Source organism: Vitis vinifera, chromosome 16, assembly GCF_030704535.1.
Source record: "Vitis vinifera cultivar Pinot Noir 40024 chromosome 16, ASM3070453v1".
Taxonomy (NCBI): domain Eukaryota; kingdom Viridiplantae; phylum Streptophyta; class Magnoliopsida; order Vitales; family Vitaceae; genus Vitis; species Vitis vinifera.
Window position 1 is genome coordinate 19,210,344 of NC_081820.1, and position 26,617 is coordinate 19,236,960.

General features: G+C 31.7%; 1 protein-coding gene across 1 annotated transcript; it reads right to left on the reverse strand.

Moving 5' to 3' along the window:
• Nucleotides 1-6,096: 6,096 nt before the first annotated feature.
• LOC100242948 (protein LATERAL ORGAN BOUNDARIES) lies at nt 6,097-8,170 on the reverse strand. The gene is made up of 3 exons (XM_010664152.2): nt 8,072-8,170; nt 7,786-7,925; nt 6,097-7,529 (listed from the first exon to the last, which is right to left on the reverse strand). The coding sequence occupies exon 3, from the start codon at nt 7,515-7,517 to the stop codon at nt 6,654-6,656; it is 864 nt and encodes a 287-aa protein (XP_010662454.1). The 5' UTR covers nt 7,518-7,529; nt 7,786-7,925; nt 8,072-8,170; the 3' UTR covers nt 6,097-6,653.
• Nucleotides 8,171-26,617: the final 18,447 nt, after the last annotated feature.

The following is a 26,617-nucleotide window of genomic DNA, read 5'->3' on the forward strand; positions in this document are numbered from 1 at the left end:
GCATCACAACCACCACTTTCATCCATACCAGCATGGCCACCCTCGGGGAGAGCGAGCTAAGAAGAAAAATAGAGAAATAAGTAGCGAGAGGGGAATGAGCATAACGTAGATAGGGGGCAACTCCAGGTCAGTTTATCATGAAACCTATTTTGAATTACATATTTCTCTTCTCTCATTCCTCTTGTTTGCCTGGTATCGCTTTGTTGATTTAGGTGTGGATAATATGGATTACATGTTGAACTTGATTGATTTTCAGATATTTCTTTTTATATACTTCGTTGTTGTTGATTCATCTGCTATTCTCATGGGCCGATTTTAGTTTGTCGTGGCTTTGTTCTATATACACTGCGTAGCAATCTAGAAGTATCATTGTTCATGTTTTGAATCTTCTTTAGGTTTTCCCCACCTGCTTTAAGCTCACGGAAGACATATGAAATGAGGTTACATGCATTTAATTTTTGCTTGATTTTCTATTTGTTCTTCTCTATTTATTTATTTTTACTCTGCTCGTCTTTGCTCTGTTCCTCCGTATACCTTCTTGTGAGTCTCCTATTGGGTTGTGCGAAGTTTGAGATGGAGTATATGAGATTGTTGAATGTTGGTGTGAAGTTCTCTTTTGAGTTGGGTGAGTGAAACTAGTAGATTTCTGGGCTTTTTGGGTCCATGCACAAGGATGAATGGAAACCTAATGCTTTAGAGTTTTAGGCGATTATGATAGGTTATGCAGTTTGGTCCTTAGGCGGTCGCAAGAGCTTCAACCCCATAAGGATCTTACAGTTAAAGGAGTATTTGTTGAATCGGTGGCCAATTCTTGATGAAAGTGAAAGCGACTGGAAGAATCATGTTGCCTGCTTAGTTCATTCATTTGATTAAGAAGCTCTTGTAGTGGAAGAAACTGGAAGAAACTAGTATTACCTGCTTAGTTGAATAAGCTATACCTTGGGACCAACTTACCACCATCAACCCTACGTCACCAAACCCATCATACCTCTATCTCTCACTAGCTTACCCTCATGCTCCTGTCACAGCCCACACAGTCACCCATCACCTATAGTCCTTCCTAGCTTGACACAACCCACACAGTCACCAAGCAACCTTCCTAGCCTGTCGCAGCCCACATAGTTACCAAGCAGTCTCCTTAGCCTGTCACAACCCACATAGTCTCCAAGTAGCCACCTTGCACCCCGAACCCCCACTTCTGCATGGCCATGCATGGCCACCCTTCTAGTGCGCAATCCAACGACCACGTATTGATATCTTAATTCTTCATCTTTTGGTGTCATAATTCCATTTTTTTTTTAAGAAAAAAAATCCATTTTCAAATAATTTTCAAAACTCAAATTTTCAAATAATTTTCAAGATTCCAATTTCTTTCAAATTTAATTTCCAAAATTCTAATTCTTAAATTTAATTTACAAAACTCCATTTCTTAAATTTAATTTCCAAAACTCCATTTCTTAAATTTATTTTTCAAAACTTCAATTCTCAAATAATTTTCAAAATTCCAATTTCTTTCAAATTTAATTTCCAAAATTCCAACTTTTAAATTTAATTTCCAAAACTCCATTTCTTAAATTTATTTTTCAAAACTTCAATTCTCAAATAATTTTCAAAATTCCAATTTCTTTCAAATATTAATTTCTAAAATCCCAATTCCTAAATAATTTTCAAAATTCCAGTTTCTTTCAAATTTAATTTCCAAAATTCTAATTCTTAAATTTAATTTCCAAAACTTCATTTCTTAAATTTAATTTTCAAAACTCCAATTCTCAAATAGTTTTCAAAATTCCAATTTCTTTCAAATATAATTTCCAAAATTCCAATTCTTAAATTTAATTTCCAAAACTTCATTTCTTAAATTTAATTTTCAAAACTCCAATTCTCAAATAATTTTCAAAATTCCAATTTTTTTTTTTTAAATTCAATTTTCGAGACTTCAGTTTTCAAATTAATTTTCAAAATTCCAATTTTCTTCAAATAATTTTAAATCCACTCCAGTTTTTAAATAATTTTAAATCATCAATTTTCTATCTTTCTTTAAGGTTTAGGGTCACAAAAAATCCCGTTTTTAATAAACTCGTTGCCTTTTTTTTCTTCAAGTAAGCACCTTCACAAATTTTCTCCGATTTTAAAATAATTTTCATGTTTTTCACTATTTTTAATAAGTAGGAAGGTAATTTTCATAATTCCAAAATAATGGAATTTGTGGGATTAATTCATGCAAGATCAATTGGGCTTTGGTGGGGCCCTACATATGAGATTTATCTTCTGATTGTCAATTGCTATGCTTAATGAATATTGTTTGATCTTTGTCTTGTTCTTTGATATGCATGTGATAATTTTATACTTGAACTAACCTTATTTCCATGATAGCGCACTATTACTTGCTGCCAAGATACGCTCTCACTCCCATTTTACTTATTCTTATACATGATTCATTTTATTATTTTATCATCTCATTGGTATCTATTGATTTCCTAACTAATTGTCATGTTTGTCTTACCTTATTTAGTAGAGACCCGTTTTTAAGGACTTAGAGGGGTGTTACGGTCCTTTTACCGTACCTTCCTATTAAGTAACCTGAGTTACACTTAGGGTTTTTTCTTTTTTATTTTGTTTTTCCCTTAAAAAATAAAACAAAAATAAATGTCAACTCCAAGTCTTTTTCTAAAAACCAAATTTTCACAAAATAAAAATAAAAAATAAGTTTCATCATCGAGTAGGAACGCATTGAGTGAAATACGGGGTCCACAAATTAAAATGAAAAATTAAATATAATAAAAAAAATAAAAAATAAAATATTGACTCCATTATATTTTCAACTCTTTCACGAATAGATATCGTCTACTAATGTAATTTAGCATCATTGAAAATTAATATTTTATTTTTATATTTTTAGTTTTAAAGTTTTATTTTATTGTTGCTTTTAATTGTATTTTTAATCTTTAACATTTTTTATTTTATTGATCTCAAATAAGTTCTCATAGTAATGATCTGATTTGTAAAAAAGTGTATTTATTTAAAAACATTTTTAAATGAATGAAGATAAAATTAATTTATAAAAGTTAAGGTTCCTTTTTCTATATTATTTCAAATTAGTAAATTAAATTCTATTTTTCTCAAGAATTTATGTAACTAAGTTTATTTATTTTTAAATTTTAAATTTATTTTTTCACCTTTTTATGCTTATTTATTTTATTTTTTGGTTCACATTCTCCAAAATATCCTCTATAAATGGACCAGTGGCAAATTTCATACTTCATTTTACACTTCATTTATAAAGAATAATTATATAAAAAAATTGAAAGTTTTGGGAACTAGAAAACATAGGAAAAACATTAATAAAGGTGAATTAATTTTGCGGTAAAAAATATATACATAGGAAGAAAAGTAGATAAAAGAGAAAAAAAAATGAATTGAAATAAAGTCATGTCTTTGAACACACAACTTCTTGATAATACAAAACTGTGTTTTGAAAACACAACTTAATATAAATCACGACTAAGCTCTTTAGGAAAAGCTTATGTCATATAGAGTGTCATAATTTTATCAATAGTTTAAAACTACCACTTTTATAAATAATTTTTTTTTTAATTTATCATAAATTTGTAAAAAAAATATAAATTCTGCGTATGTGGAGACTTTCACCTCTATCCGTAATAGAATAGGTTTGAGGAAGGTGTAACCAAGGAATGAAATATATAAAACATTATCAAAATATCGATGGCTAGATTTTATAAAACTTTCAGGAAATATCGGATAAAAATAAATAAATAAATAAATCGATAAAATTAAAAATTAATTAGAATTCATAGAAATATTAAAAAATATTTAAGTAGTAATAATAGATATATTCCAACCGTTTCGATAAGAAATATGAATTTTAAATGTATATATATTCCGTAGCAACGTGTAAAGGTGCTCTTTTTTAAATTAAGAAAATAATATTCATGTAGTCAAGTATAAATTTAATACTAATGTAGATAGAATTTTTATTTTATTGAAAATATGATATATTTCAATAGTTAAAATTAAAATGTGTCATATATATAAACTAATTAAATTTTACCCCAAAATATCTATTTTAAAAAATTTTACTTAAAATTATTCAAATTTTTATTTCTGAATCTATATTTATCTAGTTTTCCACTCAAATTATCTTAAATTTTTAAATATATTTATATTCATATATTGATTTTATTAAAATATTTTTACTACATTTTGGATAAAAGTTACATCATTTTGTAAATAAATTTAATATAAAATATTTATTTTGAAAGTTTATTTTAAAAGCTTTGATATTTTATGGCTGTGATTAAAATTATTGAAATTTATATTTATAGTTTAGCTTAAAAAATTAATTTTTATTTAATATTTACATACATAGATATTAAAAACTTATTTTTATTAATTATTTTAATAATTTATTTATTTGTTGACACTTTATCTTCTTAATCTTTTAAAATAAAAAAATTTAAGAATTAATGTTATAATTTTTTAAAATAAAAAATAAAATGATAAATACGGAGAAAATAAAATATAAAAGGATAATATAAAGTAAAATGATAATGCAAAATAATAAATAATAGAACAAGATAACTTTTGGCAGAATTTTTCTGTAAAAAAACTCCGATTAAATCGACGAATATAGGGGAAAATCGCCGAAAACATGATGTGGCGCCTTGCAGCTAAGCAAGATTTCCTTTCAGCGATAAATTGCCCATTTTTTTCGTGATTTAAATCGCCCCGAAAAAATTGCCAAGATTATGGATATATTGTTTGAACGGTTTACATATGTAACTAAATTTCGAAGTAAAAAGAAATTCAATTTCATTATTTTTTTTTTATCTCTTTCCTTTTTCTTGTTTTTTGGGGAAAATTAATTAATTTATTTATTAATTATATTTAATATAATATTTGAGTTTGTTACATCTAAGGCTGTCAATGGAGTTGAATCTATCATAATATATACATATTTAAATTATGATGCGGGCTTTTAAAAGGAAAAAAGATATTTGAAAAGCTCGTCTTATTATCATTCTTAATTATTTTAATATAAAATATCTATAATTATAATAATATATTTCTTTAATATCTATAAATATCTCTCCAATAGTTTTTCTTATTTAATAAATTCATGGTTTTCCTTATTTAAAAAATAACTAATTTTTTATGGAAAAAAGTCAACATCAACCTTAAAAAATAATTCTAATATAAGAAGAAATAATTGAATCAAAATTTCTAATTTTATGCCTTTTCAAACACTAATTATTATTAGTAGTATGAAATTATTATTATTAATAATAATTTTATTTATGAAAGTCAATTTATAATAGAGATTCACCATAAATATTAATAATACCATAAATACAAGTTCATGAAACAAAAGGAATTTAAGATGGTCTTTGTTTTTTATTTTTTTATTTTATTTAATTCTAAATAAAACTTTCACACTTAATATTAAGTATTAGATTTTTTTTTTTTATATATTTTACATTTTATTTTTATTAAATATTAAAAACTAAAAAAAAACCACGGTATTTTTTTTTCTATTTAGAAAAAGTCAAAATTTATAATAAATCATGAAAAAATAGAAAAACAATTAATTTAAATTCTGAAAGCAAATTGTTTTAAGCAAAAAAAACTAAAAAAATAAATGTCCTCTAAGTTAGAGCTTCTTTGACAATGATTTTAGATAGCATTTTACTCTAAGAACCAATTTAGAAGTTATTCTACAAAATATTTCTAAAGTTTCTAATAAATAAAAAATTTTAAATATTAAAAATATTAAAAGTGTTTTCTAGAATTATTGATAAATGAACTCTAAGTATTAGAAAGGTAAAAACACTTTTTAAAATCGTTGAATGATTCAAGAGGCGGCCCTTTTACATTTTACCATGTAAGAAATTTCTAGAATATACCGGGTAGATAGGGAAATATCTCAAAGCAATATCCATACAAGAAAGGCTCAGGATGGAAGTTCTATTTTGACTCACTACAAGAAGCTCGCTCTTTCTTAATTCAGACTTCCAGTTAAAGCAAAAAAACAAGAAAGCTAAAAGTCAATGAAGGAGCAAAATACCTACTCACCCGCTATCACTACCGTCTATGGTTGATAAAGACCTGATCTATGCATTGTTACTCAACAGATCTTAGAGATCGTACGTGCATGTTCTTTCCTTGAAATTGATGGCCATTTACAAATTTTTGAATAAAAGGTGTGCACTACTCTTAGTGATACGTACTCCTATGCCAAACCCGCTCAAGGATTGAGCTCCAAGGAGTGAACCAAAGAAGAAAGTATAATAGGAACTGTACTTGAGATGGAGTCCTACACTTCCATCACAATGTTTCACCAAAGAAATAGGCTGCTTCAAACACCATAATCATAGCGTCCTTCCCTACTTTGTGTGTTAAGGCAGATATGAATGGACCTTGGCCGCAGTGAAAGTGAAGAGAGGGTAATTGCCAATATCCAACAGTAATCCGCCGGTACAAAATAAGATGCATAGGATCAGAACAGTTTAGAAAAGCGAAGTCTCAAGCATTCAGAGACCTTCATGTGTCCGAGGCATAATAAACCATAAATAAGAGACAGAGAGCGAGAGGGAATATACCCAAGGACAAATTGTTATAAGAATGAGCTGCAAGACTTAACAAGATGGGCCCACGTTTCTGGCGTCCTCGCTTCCAAATCCTTGCTGCTGTTGAGGTAACTGAGGTTGTTTTTGGGTTTGAGGAAGCAGCTGGGGCTGGGGCTGGGGCTGGGGCTGAAGCTGAAGCTGATGTCCAAATGTACCCAAAGCCCGAGATGGTGACATTGCAGCTGTAGTCATCTGGTTGAAACTACTTGCAGCACCAACTATACCATCAGCGTCAAACCCATTGTCGAACCGAAGGAGCTCTTGTTCCTGTTGCTGCCGCTCATGAGTCCTCATTATCTCTTGCCCTCTTGCTGCCATAGCTGCAGCTAATTGCTGAGCCTCAAGAATCTGTTGTAGCTGATGCTGATTCTGCTGGGTCTGCTGCGTCTGTGGCTCACGAATTATCAATTGCCCACCATGTGGAGCACCAGGGGGAAGACCCAAAATTGGCGACATGTTATAAGGAATGACCGACGATGAAGAAGGATCGCTCATGTATTGTTGTGGCATATACCCGACATGTGCCATCGCTGACGGACCAATATATGCAGCTAGTTCCTTTTTGGCAGCCAAAAGGTCATTCTGAAGATGCTTAAGTTGTTGTTGAAGAATTGAAATCATACCAACACAGCCATAGACGGGATCGTGAAGACGAGCCTCCGCTTCATAAGCTAGGGAATTCACGGCATCTTCTCGATTTGCAGCATTTATTTCGTTGAGAAGCTTTGCAACATTGCTTGCACCGAAGACCTTGTGGACGTTAGCGAATTTTTGAGGCTGATCTGGTGGGAAATAGGGTGCGTATATACACTCTTGTGTACATTTCCGCCTTTGAAGCTTGCACGCCGCACATGGAGAATTAGATGATGACATTTCTACTCACAACTGGAAAAATAATATCAAGCAAAAAACATGAATTCGAATTCTTTTGGGTATGAACAACAGATGAGAGAGGATTCTACATAGATAAGGATCTTAGATTTTGAAAATCAAATCAAATCGGATTCTCTCTCCAGAATGACTCCTCACAATCTCGGAATCCAAACAGCAAAACGTTTTCCCATCCACTGACCGTCTCTCAGATTTCAATGGACAAAACGTGCAACACTGAAAGAAATGATCACAAAGACGGAAATCTCACCTCGGATACTCTTCAATTTCGTTTCAAGTCCTTGTATCACAGTCTACAACTATTCTCTCTCCTCAAAGTATAACGTCGATGTTTTCATGAAGATTCTACTGTTCAAATGCCCGACACTCCAACATTTGCTTCATTCCAGGCTGGTTTGGTTTCCGGTTCGAACACAAGACCGCATGATCCGATCACCGAATTGCAGATCAAAAATGGAAAATCCTATTATTATTTCCACAAAATTCAAATTTCAAAAAAAAAAAAAAAAAAAAAAAAAGGGGTAATGGTAACAGACCGGGTCGGAGAAAAGGCCAGCGAATCGCTGTAACGGCGCGACGTCTTTTGATACATCCATGTATGTATATATAGAAGAGAAGCCATGATGTGAGTATCATGAGCCGTTGGATAGATTCAAGAATGGCATGTGCCGTTGGATTAACAATGGTAAATTTTTTAGTACTTCCTAAAAAGCTTTAAATTGATTTTATCCGATTATTTTAATATTTGATTTGAACTTAAAGTAACATTTTTTATTTTTTTATTTTTAAAAATAAAAACTCATATTCAAAATTACAAAAAGCCTTGTGTTTTAAAAAAATCTTTTCAAAATCCATAGAAGGGAAAATTTTTTACTTGAAAATTGTTTTTAAGGAGATGAGGTATCTACTTACCTTTTATATGAAAATTTCTATATTTTAAATAAGGGTTTTTATTTTTGAAAATAAAAATAAAATATATCCAAACGTGCAATAAATAATTTTTTTAATTAAACAAATTAATTTTATTTTATTTAATACTTTTTATAAGGTCAAACATCATCTTAATTAACTAATTTTATATTTACGATGGTGGGTGTGACAGAAAATATTTTTAGTAAAAATGTTTTTTCTTAAAATGTTTTTAGAAAAATCACCTATTAAACATCATCATAATTAAGTATTAAAGTTTATTAATACTTTTTATAAGATCAAACATCATATTAATTAATTAATTTTATAATGTTTCTATTCCAAATATTTTTAGTAAAAATATTTTCTATTAAAGTTTAAGTGATTTTTCAAAATTTTAAAAATGTTTCTTAAATTTTGTTAAACACTTCATTTAAATATATATTATTAAAAACACTTTTTAGAATTACTATCAAATGAACTTTTAAAGTGTATTTATAGTGATTCTAAGAAGTGTTTTTAATATTTTCAACAAAAGATAAAAAATTTCAAATATTAAAAAGATTAAAAGTGTGTTTGATAGTGATTTTAGGAAGTGTTTCTAATATTTATACTTGAAAATTTTTATTCATCACGTATTAAAAATATTAAATTCACTCACTTTAATCATTGTCAAATGCATTCTAAGAGTTCATTTGATAGTGATTTTAGAAAACGTTTCTAATATTTTTAATATTTAGAAATTTGTATAGTATTACAAAGATTATAAATATTTTTTAAAATCATTATAAAACACATTTTAAAAATATTTTTTAAAATCATTATCAAATATACTTTAAGACTTAAAAGGTAAAAATTTTGTGCTAAAAAATTAAAAACATTTATTAAAATAACCATCAAACACATTCTGTATAAGTTTAAGGTGGTGTTTTTTTTGTTATTAAGTTGAGTTGAAAATGTTGTTTTATTATCATTTTTTTAATATGGAATAATTAATATTTGAGGGATTATGAATTTATATCAACACTTACTGGCAGTGTTAATTTTTACATTGCATGACTATCTTTGATTATTGGAAAGTTTAGGATAATTGAGAAAAATAGAGGGGAAAAGTGAAAGGAAATGAACAATAAAAGAAAATAAAAATTAGATTTAAAGTCAATAAATTATTTTTATATACTTTATGAAATTTATTTAACTTATTTTTCTCCCTTATATAAATAAATTTAAGATACATAAAATTTTAATTAATGATAATTATATTTGATTTTCTTTGTTATTTTTTTATTGACACCAAACATAAGAAAATCATTCACAAACTTTTGACTTCATGACTTCTAAAATCATGAGAAAATCTTACAAATAAATATAATAATTTAATATGAAAGTTATTAAATAGTTTAAGTTAAGAGTAATTTTAAGTATTAAATCAAAATTATATATCTATATATATATAGTGAGAGCGTCTTTCATATCCATAACTTGGCGTTCACTATTCATTTTGTATGGTGAACATTTTATTTCGGGGAAAGTGGGTTTTGACTTAATAACTTAGTTTTATCTTCATCAATTTAAAAATATTTTAAAATATATGCATTTTTTCAAAAAATTAAATAATTATTTCCTAAAATAACCTATTTATAATACCAATTGACAATTTTTTTTTATCATCAAAATTGATTTGAGATCAATAAAATGAGAAATTTTAAAAATTTAAAATACAATTAAATCTAAAAAAACTTTAAAATAAAAATATAAAAATAAAATATTAACTTTCTAAATCACACTAGTAGAAAATATAGATTTGAGAAAGAGTTGAAAATACAATGAGAGTCATTATTTTATTTTTTAAATTTTTAAGTTTTTTGGTTTTATTTGATTTTAATTTTAAATTTTTTTTGGTTGTCTTTGTATTTAACTTTTAATTCTAATTATATTTTAAAATTTCTGATTTTATTGTTGATGTCAACTAACAAAATTGTTATTCAATTTTATTAAAAAAATGAGAAAATGAGTAGATTTATATAATACGGGATATAAAATCATTATTAATTAGAGAATTAAAAATATTTTATTTATCACTTGAGGATCTTGGAGAATTTTTTCAAAATGATTTGTATATCATATTCTATAATAAAAAAAATTATAATGCATTTATTTGTAAGATGATTTTATCAAATTAAAATAATAAATTAATTTTTTAATAATTTTATTTAATATTATTAAGTAAAATGGTATTTCAAGAAATAATTATGAAAAATGCATATATTTTAAATGAACAAAGATAAAACTGATTTATAAAAGTCGAGATTCCTTTTTGTATATATATATATTTCTTTTAAATTAGTAAGTGAAAACTTACTTTTCCCTTTTATATTTCATATTTAACCTAAACAATTTTAAGTCTCTACGAAAATTTTAAAATAAATGTTTAAAAAATACATTTATTATTTAAAATTAATAAATATAAATATTACTTAAAATTAATGGAAAGAAATATGTGAATTTGATAATTAAGGGAAAAAAAAGTAGCTAGCTTTTATCACACGAAATAACCTTGATACCCAATTAAATTAAACAAAAAAAAAAACCTTAATAATTCAATAATTTGTTACATGAGATTTCAACTTTTTAGATTCAAGGAGATTAATTTGATTGACTACCTATACACCCTCATTTTGGCCTAAGTCTTTTTTTTTTTTTTTTTAGTACTTTGTTGGCAGTATGTCTTAGAGTGGGGGTCGGTTTCCTTTGGAGCCACATGCCTGGGACGCATGACCAAGCACACCACCACCTTGCCATTGTCGTGGTTGGGGGATAGAGACGTCTCTAAGTAAGCTACAGGGGATGATGGAAGAAATAATGGGTTGGTGGTGATATTTTGGTTGAACCGGGAGCAATAAAGAGGGGAAAACTAGAGAAGGGGGATCGGGGACATTTTGAGAGAGGGAGAAGTGCTTGAATACGTCTAGAGCTTGCTTAAGAGGAGTCTAGTCAGGTATGTTTGTTGTTTCTAATGACTTCTAGGTTGCTCATAGGCTAATCATTACTGGTTTTTATTTTATCGTTTATGCCAGATTCAGATTGAGATTATTGAGGCTATGTTATTGCTTGCTCTGGTTCATATTGTCTACATCTCGCTTTGAACCTGCTAGTGTTTTTTTTTTATTTTACCACCATTTCTTCAACCTTACCCCACTTATTTCATACCCATCACACCTATGTCGTCACACCCACAACGCTATACTCTTCTCTTTCATCACCACCGTCCATCGCCCACCATCATCATCTCTACCGAATTATTTTCATTATTCATGAGAATACTTTCCATAGCCATGGAAGCCCATGTGGCTGGACCGCACCAGCTTGCCAATGAGGTGTATGGCGAACGAGGGATGAGAGAAAATGGTGGTCGAACAGGTAAGGACGAAGAGAGATGGGGAGTAGAAAGTTGGGTTGGGGAGATTTTTGAGTTAGAGGGAGAAGAAAACCAGAAAAGGGGAGCAAGAATGGAGTGGGTTCCGGGATGCGGGGATGGTGGCGTTAGAGGAGGAGGTGGAGGTCGTGTTCGACAGTGGGTGAAGTATGGCGGCGGAGGATGGGCTGCTTTTGGACTTTGAGCAGTCAGGTGGGAGTTTGGAGAAGGAACCGCCAGTAAAGAAGGTCTCAACGATGGTGGCAACTCCTATGCCGTTTTCTGAGAAGCCTGTTGAAAGGCAATATGATTACTCTTGGAATATGATTTGAACGATTGGTTAGTAATACTTGAGGCAGACATGATTTTCTTGGGCATACCAGCAACGCACTAAAAAATAGAGATGAAGAACTTCAATTAATTAAGCCAAGACTTTCTAACCTGTAGGAATTATGGGAAATTGGGCCATGAAGAAAACAATGGATTTAATAACCTCCACTCATTTCACCACCAAATCAATTCTTTATTATTTTTTTTCTCTCTCACACAATTTCCTCCACTTAAACTTCTTCCAACCCACTTTCATGTGCGTGCACCCACATTTCCATTTTAATTCTTTATTTTTTTTTGTACCAAAGTTTAATTTTCCAAAATAATTTTTCATCTTCAAAATTCGAATTTTCCAAAATTCCATTCTCAAAATAATTTTTCCAAGTTTCCAATTTTCGAAATTTAATTTTCCGAAATTCTATTCTCAATTTTACTTTTTAAAATAATTTATCAAAATTCCAATTTTCCAAGATTTCATTTTTTTTAAAATTTAATTTTCCGAAATTCCATTCTTGAATATTTTTCCAAAATTCAAATTCTTAAATTTAATTTTTAAAATTCCATTTTTCGAATAATTTTCCAAAAATTCCAAATTCCAAATTTAATTTTTAAAATGTCTTCTTCAAATAAATTTTCCAAGATTCCAATTTTCCAATTTAATTTTTAAAATGTCATCTTCAAACAAATTCAAATATTAAAAAGATTAAAAGAGTGTTTGATAGTGATTTTAGGAAGTGTTTCTAACCTTTATACTAGAAATTTTTTATTCTTCACATATTAAAAATATTAATCATGCACTCTAAGAGTCCGTTTGATAGTGATTTTAGAAAACATTTCTAACATTTTTAATATTTAGAAATTTGTATCATTCAAGTATTTCAAATATTTTAAACATTTTTTAAAATCATTATCAAGCACATTTTAAAAATATTTTTTAAAATCACTATCAAACAGACTTTAAGACTTGAAAGATAAAATTTTTGTGCTAAAAAATTAAAAACATTTATTAAAATAACCATCAAACGCATTCTTTATAAGTTTAAGGTGGTGTTTTTTTTTTGTTATTAAGTTGAGTTGAAAATGTTGTTTTATTATCATTTTTTTAATGTGGAATAATTAATATTTGAGGGATTATGAATTTATATCAACACCTATTGGCAGTGTTACTTTTTACATTGCATGACTATATTTGATTATTGGAAAGTTTAGGATAATTGAGAAAAATAGAGGGGAAAAGTGGAAGGAAATGAACAATGAAAGAAAATAAAAATTAGATTTAAAGTCAATAAAATATTTTTATATACTTTATGAAATTTATTTACCTTATTTTTCTCCCTTATATAAATAAATTTAAGATACATAAATTTTTAACTAATGATAATTATATTTGATTTTCTTTGTTATTTTTTTATTGACACCAAACATGAGAAAATCATTCACAAACTTTTGACTTCATGACTTCTAAAATCATGAGAAAATCTTACAAATAAATATAATAATTTAATATGAAAGTTATTAAATAGTTTAAGTTAAGAGTAATTTTAAGTATTAAATCAAAATTATATATATATATATATATATATATATATATATATATATATATATATATATCTTAGATATATTTTACTCTATATGCCCACATATGGTGAGAGCTTCTTTCATATCCACAACTTGGCGTTCACTATTCATTTTGTATGGTGAACCTTTTATTTCGGGGAAAGTGGGTTTTGACTTAACAACTTAGTTTTATCTTTATCAATTTAAAAATATTTTAAAATACATGCATTTTTTCAAAAAATTAAATAATTATTTCCTAAAATAACCTGTTTGTAATACCAATTGACAATTTTTTTTTATCATCAAAATTGATTTGAGATCAATAAAATGAGAAATTATAAAATTATAAAATACAATTAAATCTAAAAAAACTTTAAAATAAAAAATATAAAAATAAAATATTAACTTTCTAAATCACACTAGTAGAAAATATAGATTTGAGAAAGAGTTGGAAATACAATGAGAGTCATTATTTTATTTTTTTTTAATTTTTAAGTTTTTTGGTTTTATTTGTATTTAACTTTTTATTCTAATTATATTTTAAAATTTTAAAATTTTAGATTTTAATGTTGATGTCAACTAACAAAATTTTTATTCAATTTTATTAAAAAAAAAAAAGAGAAAATGAGTAGATTTATATAATACAAGATATAAAATCATTATTAATTAGAGAATTAAAAAGATTTTATTTATCACTTGAGGATCTTAGAGAATTTTTTCAAAATGATTTGTATATCATATTCTATAATAAAAAAAATTATAATATATTTATTTGTAAGATAATTTTATCAAATTAAAATAATAAATTAATTTTTTTAATAATTTTATTTAATATTATTAAGTAAAATGGTATTTCAAGAAATAATTATGAAAAATACATGTATTTTAAAATATTTTTAAATGAATGAAGATAAAAAAGTCGAGATTCATTTTTGTATATATAGATATATATATTTTTTAAATTAGTAAATGACTTTTCCCTTTTATATTTCATATTTAACCTAAACAATTTTAAGTCTCTACGAAACTTTTAAAATAAATGTTTAAAAAATATATTTATTATTTAAAATTAATAAATATAAATATTACTTAAAATTAATGGAAAGAAATATGTGAATTTGATAATTAAGGAAAAAAAAGTAGCTAGCTTTTATCACACGAAATAACCTTGATACCCAATTAAATTAAACAAAAAAATTAACTTAATAATTCAATAAATTGTTACATGAGATTTCAAATTTTTAGATTCAAGGAGATTAATTTGATTGACTACCTGTAGACCCTCATTTTGGCCTAAGTCTTTTTTTTTTTTTTTTTTTTTTGGAGTACTTTGCCGCCAGCATGTCTTAGAGTGGGGATCGGTTCTCTTTGGAGCCACATGCATGGGACACATGGCTAAGCACACCACCACCTTGCCATAGTGGTGGTTGGGGGATAGAGACGTCTCTAAGTAAGCTGCAGAGGATGATGGCAGAAACAATGGGTTGGTGGTGATATTTTGGTTGAACCGGAAACAATGAAGAGGGGATAGGTGGAGAAGGGGGATCGGGGGCATTTCGAGAGAGGGAGGAGTGCTTGAAGACATGTACAGCTTGCTCGAGAGGAGTCTGGCTAGGTGTTTTTATTGTTTCTAATGACTTCTAGGTTGCTCATAGGCTAGCCATTACTGAGATTTCAAATTTTTAGATTCAAGGAGATTAATTTGATTGACTACCTGTAGACCCTCATTTTGGCCTAAGTCTTTTTTTATTATTTTTGGAGTACTTTGTCGGCAACATGTCTTAGAGTGGGGGTTGGTTTCCTTTGGAGCCACATGCATGGGACGCATGGCTAAGCACACCACCACCTTGCCATGGTGGTGGTTGGGGGATAGAGACGTCTCTGAGCAAGCTGTAAAGGACGATGGCAGAAACAATGGGTTGGTGGTGATATTTTGGTTGAACCGGGAGCAATGAAGAGGGGATAGCTGGAGGAGGGGGATCAGGGGCATTTCGAGAGAGGGAGGAGTGCTTGAAGACGTGTAGAGATTGCTCAAGAGGAATCTGGCCAGGTATGTTTGCTGTTTCTAATGACTTCTAGGTTGCTCATAGGCTAGCCATTATTGGTTTTTATTTTATCGTTCATGCCAGATTCGAATTGAGATTATTGAGGCTATGTTATTGCTTGCTCTGGTTCATATTGTCTACATCTCGCTTTGAATCTGCTAGTGTTTTTTTTTTTTTTTTTACCACCATTTCTTCAACCTTACCCCACTCATTTCATACCCATCACACCATGTCGTCACACCCATAACACTATACTTTTCTCTCTCATCACCACCGTCCATCACCCACCATCATCATCTCTACCGAATTATTTTCATTATTCATGAGAATACTTTCCATAGCCATGGAAGCCCATGTGGCTGGACCGCACCAGCTTGCCAGTGAGGTGTATGGCGAACCAGGGATGAGAGAAAATGGTGGTCGAACAGGTAAGAACAGAGAGATACTAGGAGTAGAAAGTTGGGTTGGGAAGATTTTTGAGTTAGAGGGAGAAGAAAACCAGAAAAGAGAAGCAAGAATGGAGTGGGTTCCGGGATGTGGGGATGGTGGCGCCAGAGGAGGAGGCGAAGGTCGTGTTCAATAGTGGGTAGAGTGTGGCGGTGGAGGACGAGCAGTTAGGTGGGAGTTTGGAGAAGGAACTGCAAACAAAGAAGGTCCCGGTGATGGTGACGACTCCTGTGCCGTTTTCTGAGAAGCCTGGTGAAAGGCAATATGATTGCTCTTGGAAATGAGTTTTAGGATTTGAATGACTGGTTGGCAATACTTGAGGCAGACATGATTTTCTTGGGCATACCAATATCGCACTAAAAAATAGAGATGAAGAACTTCAATTGATTAAGCCAAGACTTTCTCATTTGTAGGAATTATGGGAAATTGGGTCATGAAGAAAACAATGGATTTAATAACCTCCACTCATTTCACCACCAAACCCATTCTTTATTATTTTTTTTTTCTCTCACACAATTTCCTCCACTTAAACTTCTTCCAACCCACTTCCATGCGCGTGCACGCACATTTCCATTTTAATTCTTCATTTTTTTTTGTACCAAAGTTTAATTTTCTAAAATAAATTTTCATCTTCAAATAATTCTTCAAAATTCGAATTTTCAAAATTCCATTCTCAAAATAATTTTTCCAAGCTTCCAATTTTCAAATTTTAATTTTCCGAAATTCTATTCTCAATTTTACTTTTTAAAATAATTTCTCAAAATTCCAATTTTCCAAGATTTCATTTTTTTAAAAAAAAATTAATTTTCCAAAATTCCATTCTCGAATAATTTTCCAAAATTCAAATTCTTAAATTTAATTTTCAAAATTCCATTTTTCGAATAATTTTCCAAAACTACCATTCTCAAAATTTTCCTAAAAATCCAAATTCCAAATTTAATTTTTAAAATGGCATCTTCAAATAAATTTTCCAAAAATTTTAATTACTAAATTTAATTTTTAAAATGCCATCTTCAAATAAATTTTCCAAAAATTCCAATTTCCAAATTTAATTTTTGAAATTTTAAAATATCGTCTTCAAATAAATTTTTCAAAAATTCCAAAATTCCAAAATTAATTTTTAAAATGTCATCTTCAAATAAATTTCCCAAAAATTTCAATTTTCAAATTTAATTTTTTAAATGTCATATTCAAATAAATTTTCCAAAATTCCAAAATCCAAATTTATTTATTATTATTTATTTTTTTAAATGTCATCTTTAAATTTAATTTCCAAAACTCCAATTTCTTAAATTTAATTTTTCAAAATTCCAATTCTCAAATAATTTTCAAAATTCATATTTCTTTCAAATTTAATTTCCAAAACTCCAATTCTTAAATTTAATTTTCAAAAATCCAATTCTCAAATAATTTTCAAAACTCTAATTTCTTTCAAATTTAATTTCCAAAATTCCAATTCTTAAAAATAAAAAAAATAAAAAAAACTCCAATTTTCAAATAATTTTCGAGACTTCAGTTTTCAAATGAATTTCAAAACTCTAGTTTTCTTTCAAATAATTTTAATTTCACTCCAATTTTCAAATATTTTTTAATTCTATCGTTTTTCTTCATTCATTAGAGTTTTAAGTCACTAAAAATCCTGTTTTTAAATAAACTTGCTACATTTCCTTTCTGGTAAGCACTTTCGCAATTTTTTTTTTTAATTTTAAAATAATTTTTCGTTTTCTTTGATTTTAAAATAAGTATGAATTTGATTTTCATAATTCCAAAATAATGGAATTTGTGAGACTAATTTATGCAAGATAAATTGGGCTTTGGTGGGGGTCATACATATGAGTTTTCTCTTCTGATTGCCAATTGTTATGCTTAATGAATATTGCTTGATCTTTGTCTTGCTCTTTGATATGCATATGATGATTTTATACTCGAGCTAACCTTGTTCCATAATAGCGCACCATTACTTATTGCTAAGGTACGATCTCACTCCCACTTTGCTTATTAATTTTTTATGCATGTTTTGTTTTATTATTTGATCATTTCATTGATATCCATTTATTTCCTTATCAATTGCCACACTTGTTTCACCTTATTTAATAGAGACCTTATTATAGGGCTTAGAGGGGTGCTATGACTCACCACCGTACCTTCCTAATAGGTAACCTAACCCCTGGACCTGACTTTAGTTTTTCACAGACTTGTTTTTCCTTTAGAAGTCATACTTAAGGTTTTTCTTTCTTATTTTGTTTTTCCCTTTAAAAATAAAACAAAAATAAGCGGCGACTCCAAGTCTTTTTCTAAAAAAAAAATCATATTTTTCAATAAATAAAATGAAAAGCGAGTCATGTCATCGAGTGGGATCGCATCGAGCAAAAATGCGGGGTCCATAAAATGACAACTCTGCTAGGGAATTTTTGAGGGTCAAGCTCGAACTTAAGTTGAGGAAAATATGGCGTTAGATTAGTTGATTGATGGATACCTTCCCTTTGTGCTTTTCTATGATTGAGTGTTCATAGCACATTGAGAGTTTTGATATGACGATTTTCCATGCCTGATTGTTATATCCATTCAAGACATTGACATGTTGATGATATTGATTGATTATCTTGTTTGTCTTAGTGTATTGATTCTGCTCTTGCCATGATTATCCTGTTCAGTTTGACATGTATGTTCATATTCTTGTATATCCTGTTTGTTTAAATGTTGATTTTCCCGCTTGTATATTATCTTGATCATCTTGGAGCATGCTATCCTTGTTATATACCCATCTCGGTTATCATACTTCCTGATTAGCTTGTGTGTAGATTTAGATGATATATATCTATGGTTTACTTGACTGCCTGTTGCATGACCTCTATTTTTTGCATGATGCATGTGTTGCTTGTTTGTGTGGGTCTCACACCTATCCCCTTATTTCCAATTCCCTAGTCTCGGTTGAACTAGTTTCCCTTGATCTCGTATTTGATATGAGACTTGTTGCTTTGTTTACTCTCCAACTGAGCTAGTGATTTGGAGTAAGGTCTAGCGATGGGCTATATCTATGTTTGGGAGCATTTTGGATGTGGCTGACACATTGATGCTGATTGGAGTCTGACCTTTGAAGACTTGTATAGCCTAGAACTAGAATTCAGAATATTTGTGTGGTCAGTGTGTTTTCTTTTAGTTTCATAGGATTTTCGGATGCACCCATACCACTCATTGTGCACCTTAGATCGTCGAGTGATCAGAGTTGTGAGATACGTCAGCCATTAGGAGAGCCTTCACCATAGGAGCCCTCCTGGGATGTGAGGTAGTGCATGTGTGGAGGTGATGACCACCTTGCATGGAAGCGTCTCTTCTCATCGGAGGCATGCAAAGGGTTGTGTACCGTCGGAGGGTATGATCGCTTATACTAGGAACCCTTCAAAACCTATCTTTCTTTTTTTTAGAGCCACCTTAACCTTGTAGGATGAGCTTAGATCCTTCGACTAGGACTTCTTTCATACACGTGGGTGCATCCGAGGGCCTTCAGAGCCTTTTTAGTTACAGTTCGGATCTAATACTCCATTTTTTGGTCTTCAATTAAGAATGCTTAGAGATTGGTACGAGTTTCAGTATCAGTTGGATCATCTTTTGTCATGTCGCCTTAGATTATTTTTTTCACTCGATGAGTTTAACATGTTTTTTTCCTTAGGGCTTGCGTCTCTCTCTCTTGGTTTGGCACATCCTCTCAGTTGGTTGTCTTTTGCTTGGTGCTTTGGGACATGTTCATTGATCATGATAATCTTTTTACACTATACACCTATCATGGGCCTAGTATCTCATTTTTGTCTAATCATTGATTCAATTTTCAACTCGATGCTCGCATTTTCATTATAGAAAGGTGAAAGACATGTTTTCACATTCACTTTCTTTTGAGAGATTCGTCTTGATCACCTTATCATTTTTTCTTTTATGGAGCTTGAGTTGAAGGTTGAGTTAAGAATATGTGGTTATAGATAGAGTATTGATCTCATGATGGCGTGTTTCTCACGCCTCTTTCATATTGGATTATTGATAGGAATTCTTTAGTCATATTTGTAGTCATTTCACAGTGGACACCTTTATGACTCTAGAGTTCTCATCATACATCTAGATTTCGGATTGCCACCTCAGGACCATGTGTTTGCATGTTGTATGGTTGTCTTTTGAGGTCTTATCTTGTGTCATTCATCCATTTCGTTTGCATTGTAGGGAGTCATTTTAAGAGTTGATTGAGTCTAGAGCCACATTCTTAGAGGAGAGTTGGAGGTCGATTAATCAAAGTCGATTCACATCAGAGTTCAGATAGTTCAATTGAGATGTCAGACGAGCTAGCTTCTACACTTGCTTTTATTCAGGAGTTCATGGCAAGGGTCAATAGACATTTGGATCAGATAGAAAGTTCTCGCCAGGATCATCATCTAATTGGCATTAGCACCGATGAGACAATTCCCTATGCATCTCAGATAGAGCGGGTTCTTCTACCTGGGGACTACATATGGCGTTCCATTCCATCTATCATATCATTATGAGACTGTTCCACCACCTGCTACCACAATGTCGCCTCCCATTGTTACTACTACTGATGATACTAGATTGGCCGAGCAGGAGGCCAAGGTTGAGAGACTTGAATCCAGGATGAGGCATATTAGATTATAGGATGGAGGTTTGACTTGGGATGATAGGGATGGCATACTAGTGGCTAGCTTGCCCACCAAGTTTTGCATGACAGACATTGAGCGTTATAGTGGGATTGGTTGTCCCAAGATCCACTTGAGACTATACAGCACAGTCATGAGAGCACACGGGATAGATGATGCACAGTTGGTGACCCTCTTCCCCATGTCACTTAGTGAGACAACTTAGAGATAGTTTGCCTCAGATGAGTCTTCGAGACTTTGCACTTGGGAGGATGTGGCTCATGAGTTTTTGACTCAGTTTGCTTTTAGTGTTGACATTGATGTATCTAGACGAGAGTTGGAGGCCATCAAACAAAGGCCCGACGAGTCTATTTCTTCATTTGTCAGTCGTTGGAGGGCAAAAGTAGCTGGTATGATAGACCGGCCTAAAAAGCAGGATCAGATTGATATGGTTCTTCGAAACCTACAATCGAGGTTTGCTAGATGTCTTGTGGGCATTCTATTTCAAGATCTTAGGAGTCTGGTTCAAGCAGCTTTTAGTGTTGAGAAGGCGACTACTCGAGAATTATGGACAGATACTGTTCCTTCTCCTGACAGTAAGGGGAAGAGAATAGTTGGATCATCTAATAGATTTGGAGAGGTTGACACTATTAGCTACCAGCATTAGAGACCTGCACATCACTCATACTATAGGTCTCCTATAACTAGAGCTCATTTCTCTCATTTGCAGCATCAGTATCAGCCAGTTTATGCTCAGCAGCCTTACATTGCTCAGATTAGCATGCAACCACGACTACCACATCCGAGAGTCACTACTCCCCTACCGCTTAAACCATATGCACAGAGGCCAGCAAGACAGTTCACTTCATTGGGCATGACTTTGACTAAAGCTTTTGAGAAGCTCAGAGACACTAGTGTGATTGTTCCTTTGGCACCACTCCCCTTGCCTCATTCTGTTCATTCTAATTTTCACTTACATGAGCATTACTTATATCATCAGATTCAGGGGCATGATATTGAGCGTTGTGCAACGCTCCATCATGCGATACCGGACTTGATTGATTCAGGGTTGGTCAAATTTTCTAGGCTAAGTGTGACCACTAATCCCATGCCTACTCATTCTACACATGCAGTTCCTCCTCCTCCTAGTCTTTAGTAGATTGATTTGGATGTTGATGGTACTGATGGTCATATGGTATTTTGGGATATTTTGGGTTGAGGACTTAGTTTAGTTGACATGGGTACATCACTTTGCATCAGTTTAGCTCAGAGCACTTTTCATTTTGATTATGGTCGTCATCAGAGTTATTTTTGTTTTGTTGAGTCTAGTTTGGTTCAGAGTCGTTGTTTATAGTTCATGTCGAGAGTCCAGTTCATTTGTAGTCCTTTATCACTTCACACCTAATGTACTCATTGGTTCATTTAGTGATACGATCTTTCTATTCCGAGTATGTGTTATGCTCTTTCTCATAAATATGCTTTACATATCTTGCCTTGATGTGTGTTATGCTTTCAATATGAGACATATTTTCACTTATACATCATGATCACTTTGGTATGACCTATCATGGAGGATATTGAACTTATTGACCTACGATCAAAAGATCAACCTAGAGAATTCAAGACTGAGACCCATTTCACCTTCTGATCAGAGCAGTACCATATCCATATCTTGACTTTGTAGAGTTGATGACCTACCCCATTTTGAGCTTAACATGACACCACCCTTTGGTACCATTATACTACTTTACTAGCTTTGTTCGCCTTAGCATGCTACACTACCATTGCCTATTCTTTCCACCATTTCTTTGATTTGACCAGGTAGAGTCTGAGATGGTTAGACTTAAGGTGAGCTTTGTGTGATGATAGATGGATCACGATGAGAAAGTGGTTTGACTGCTTGATGATGTTGTTGAGGTAGAGGGGTTATCTTGGAGCATCCAGATCCGAGCCATTGCACATGACTCAAGGGTTTTGGTATGATCAAAGATATTGATTTTATGAGACGATTGTGAGTGGCTTATGATGATAGAGTGAGGTGATTGTCAGAGGGCTTTGATGATTATCATAGAGCATCAATGGGAGCTTTCACACGATGTCAGAGGAGTCGTCATGACTATGTTGGATGGATGCCAGTCTTTAGTATTGGCCATGTGAGATCTTGAAAGCACGATGTTTGAGGTTTTGGTCATAGGATGGGTGGCCATCATTTCAAAAGCCTATTTACTTTATCACCCTCGTATATAAAGTTACCTATTACTAGCCCATTGAGCCTCACACGAGCACATAGCCTTTTCTTTCATCACTTCATTTACCTATTACACCAGGTTAGGGACCCTACAGTGCTTGCATGCTTTGATTAGATACCTCATGAGTTCTTAGACCTAATAAACATTCAGGCCTCATATCTCGCTCTTCATTGTGATATTTTCCACTTTGACATCATCTCATCACTTTTTCGATATTACATATCACCACTAGTGATATTCGTTCTTTGTCTTTTTTCTCATCATTGCTTACTTGACATTATCCTTGTTTTACCTTGAGTGGTGGTTTTTTCACATGGAGGACAGTCACATCCTTCCCCCTGTTCACCCCATTGGCAGTGGCTCAAAGATCTCAATTTGAGAGGTTGTTTTGTTAGTAGGGATTCATGTTACATCTATATGTGGAAAGAGTTTGATTATTTGGGTATGTATTTTCATGGGAGGTTATTCATTATTGATCTATGCACAAAAAAAAAAAAAAAAAACAAAAAAACAAAACAAAACAAAACAAAAAAGTGCATTGTTTATTATATTGTTTTCCATTGAGCACATGTATGGATGTGCTAGTTTGCTTCATTGAGTTTATGTGTTAGAGAGAGTTCGTATGAGAGTTTTTTTTCTGAGATTCTATCTTGGTATATGTTTTGGGTGAGAGTATGAGCTACCCATTCGATTTTTATGAGAGAGACCAACGACTTTTCTTTAGGATCTTTGGATCCTTGCCCTATTCGTCATTATATCCATTTTCATATGACTTATCTCCATGCTTTGATGCAAGTTGACCATCACTCACATTTCTATCTTTTTGCCTTCTTCTATCTTTATTTTATTCCCCTATTTCACTCTACCTCATCTGATTCATTTTTTTTTCTCATCCTACTTGATGTTTGACTTAAGTTTAACATCCACATTTTATTCTTGCTTATTCGATGTGTTCATTCCTTTATTATCACTTTTTGTGTGGGGATCCTTAGGTCCGCGACTCATGAGGTTTTTTCTACGCATTGCATCTCATGCATGAAGGGTATGAGGATTATATCATTGAGATTTTTTAGTCTAGTTTCCTTTCATTTCTTTCACCTTATTTCCTTAGCCTACGTTACGTCTCGTGTCTTAAGACCACCCTGAAACCATGACTTCACACATTGTACTTGACAACTCACACATGGACAATACTCGAGATTGGTTGGAGATTATTTCTTGGAGCATGATGGATGAGGAGTCGGGGTGACGATTTACACTAGGGCATACCCCTCTTATCAGTGATGGATTTTCAAAGGTGATGTGATCTACAGTAAGGTATACTCTACTCATCGATGATAGATTTTTGAGTTGATGACCTATATTGAGGCATAGTTTTCTTATTGATGATGGATTATTAGGATGACGCCCTACACTGGGGCATAGCCAGTTCTCCTCTTCACTTGGGTTATGATGGATTAAGAGTTGTGGGATGACCCTATATTGGAGCATAGTCATTTGAAAGAGCACTTTTATTGGAGATACAGTCACTTTACTCGATATTCTACATTGGGACATACTCTACTTATTGATGGTTGATTTTTTAAATGATGGTTCATTTTGAGACACAGTTGCTTTAGAGATTGCGCATGTTGAGACATAGCCCTCTCATTGATGATGGACTTTGATTTATCTTGGATCATAGACACTTCAAATGGTTTATATTGGGGCATAACCACTTCATTCACATTCATAGGACATGGGGATTTTGATTCATATGGATTATGTTGAGATGTTTCCATTTTTAGCATTAGGAGTAGAGATTGATTGATTTGTTGACGTACACTATGCATGGTCCTCCTCAATAGTTTTCGACTTGGATACACTACTTTATATTGGGGCATAGCCGAGATGGAGAGCATTTTTCATTGGAATATAGCCACCCTATTAGATCCTTTACACTAGGGCATGTCCATCTTTTGGAGAGATATCAGATTGATTCTTTATATTGGAGCATCTAATGGGTGATACGAAGATTATTGGATTATTTCATGTTGTCCTCATTGCATACTTGGGCATAGCCACCTTGTTAGATGTTTTGACATCGAGACTTGACTTTCTGTTTATGATTGTTGTTTTTGATGGATTATGAAGCTATTGACACCTTGGGTTTAGTCTTCTCAGCATACTTGGATGATCTCGGATATTTGCCTACCTTTCATTTCGTACTTAGACATTTTACCCTTAATACTTTCATGCTTTCTATCTTACCAAAGCTTGATCATTACCTTCTTTTATCCCACACATCTCACCATGACACATGACCTCACACCCCTCTTTCGATTAGAAGAAAATGTAGATCAATCCTCGATTTCTTTGATTGTGCTTTCATACATCTTTTGGACTTTAAGTTCATCATCTTCCATGAAGGCAAGGCCTAACAGATTGTTGATTTATTGGTGACGATGCTTTCATTTTGACAGTTGACATGTTAAGTTTTAACTTGATTGCATTTGCATTTTGTGTATTAGTCATCTTTATTTTTGTCCACTAGTCTGTTTTTGTTTATCAATATGGTATCCTGATACATGGTTATGTTTAGCATTCCTTTTTAAGGTTGGACATATTCATTACATGATGGACGAGCATATTTCAGAGCATAGTAATTTTGAAGCATTTTGTATCTCTATTTGTTCACCATTTCATACTGGGGCATACCCTCATTCCCTAGGATCATCGGACCTTTCATAGACTTCATTATCTTTTTGACCTAGTTGTCGATCTTTATGAGTTGTCATACTAGGGCATATCCTCTCCTGTCGAGTTTGCTTGCATCGTTATCTTGGTTATCCTTTGGCTTTGAGCCACTTGATTAGATCATCATCTTGTCAGTTCAGTTTGAGTTTTTAGGGCCGCACCTATATCGATCGATCATCTTCCTATCAGTTTGTGTTTAATTTAAGTTGGGACCGCACCTATATCGATCGATCATTATTTAGTCAGTTTGAGTTTGAGTTTCTTGTATCACACCTATATCGATCGGTCATTCATCTTGTCAGTTCAGTTTCTAGGACCGCACCTATATCAATCGGTCATTGTCTTATCAGTTAGAGTTTGGGGCCGCACCTATATCGATCAACCATCTCATTGTCTTGTCAGTTTAGTTTTTGGGACCGCACCTATATCAATCAGTCATCATCTTATCAGTTAGAGTTTGGTGCCGCACCTATATCGATCGGTCATCTCATTGTCATGTCAGTTCACTTTTTGTTTTTGGGATCGCACCTATATCGATCGGTCATCGTCTTATTAGTTTGAGTTTGAGTTTTTGAGTTGGGACCGCACCTATGTCGATCGGTCATCTTCATGTTAGTTCTGTGTTAGTTTTCGAGTTGGGACCACACCTATATCTATCGGTCATCGTCTTATCAGTTTGAGTTTTCAAGTTGGAACTGCACCTATATCGATCGGTCATTTTCATGTCAGTTCCATGTTAGTTTTTGAGTTGGGACCG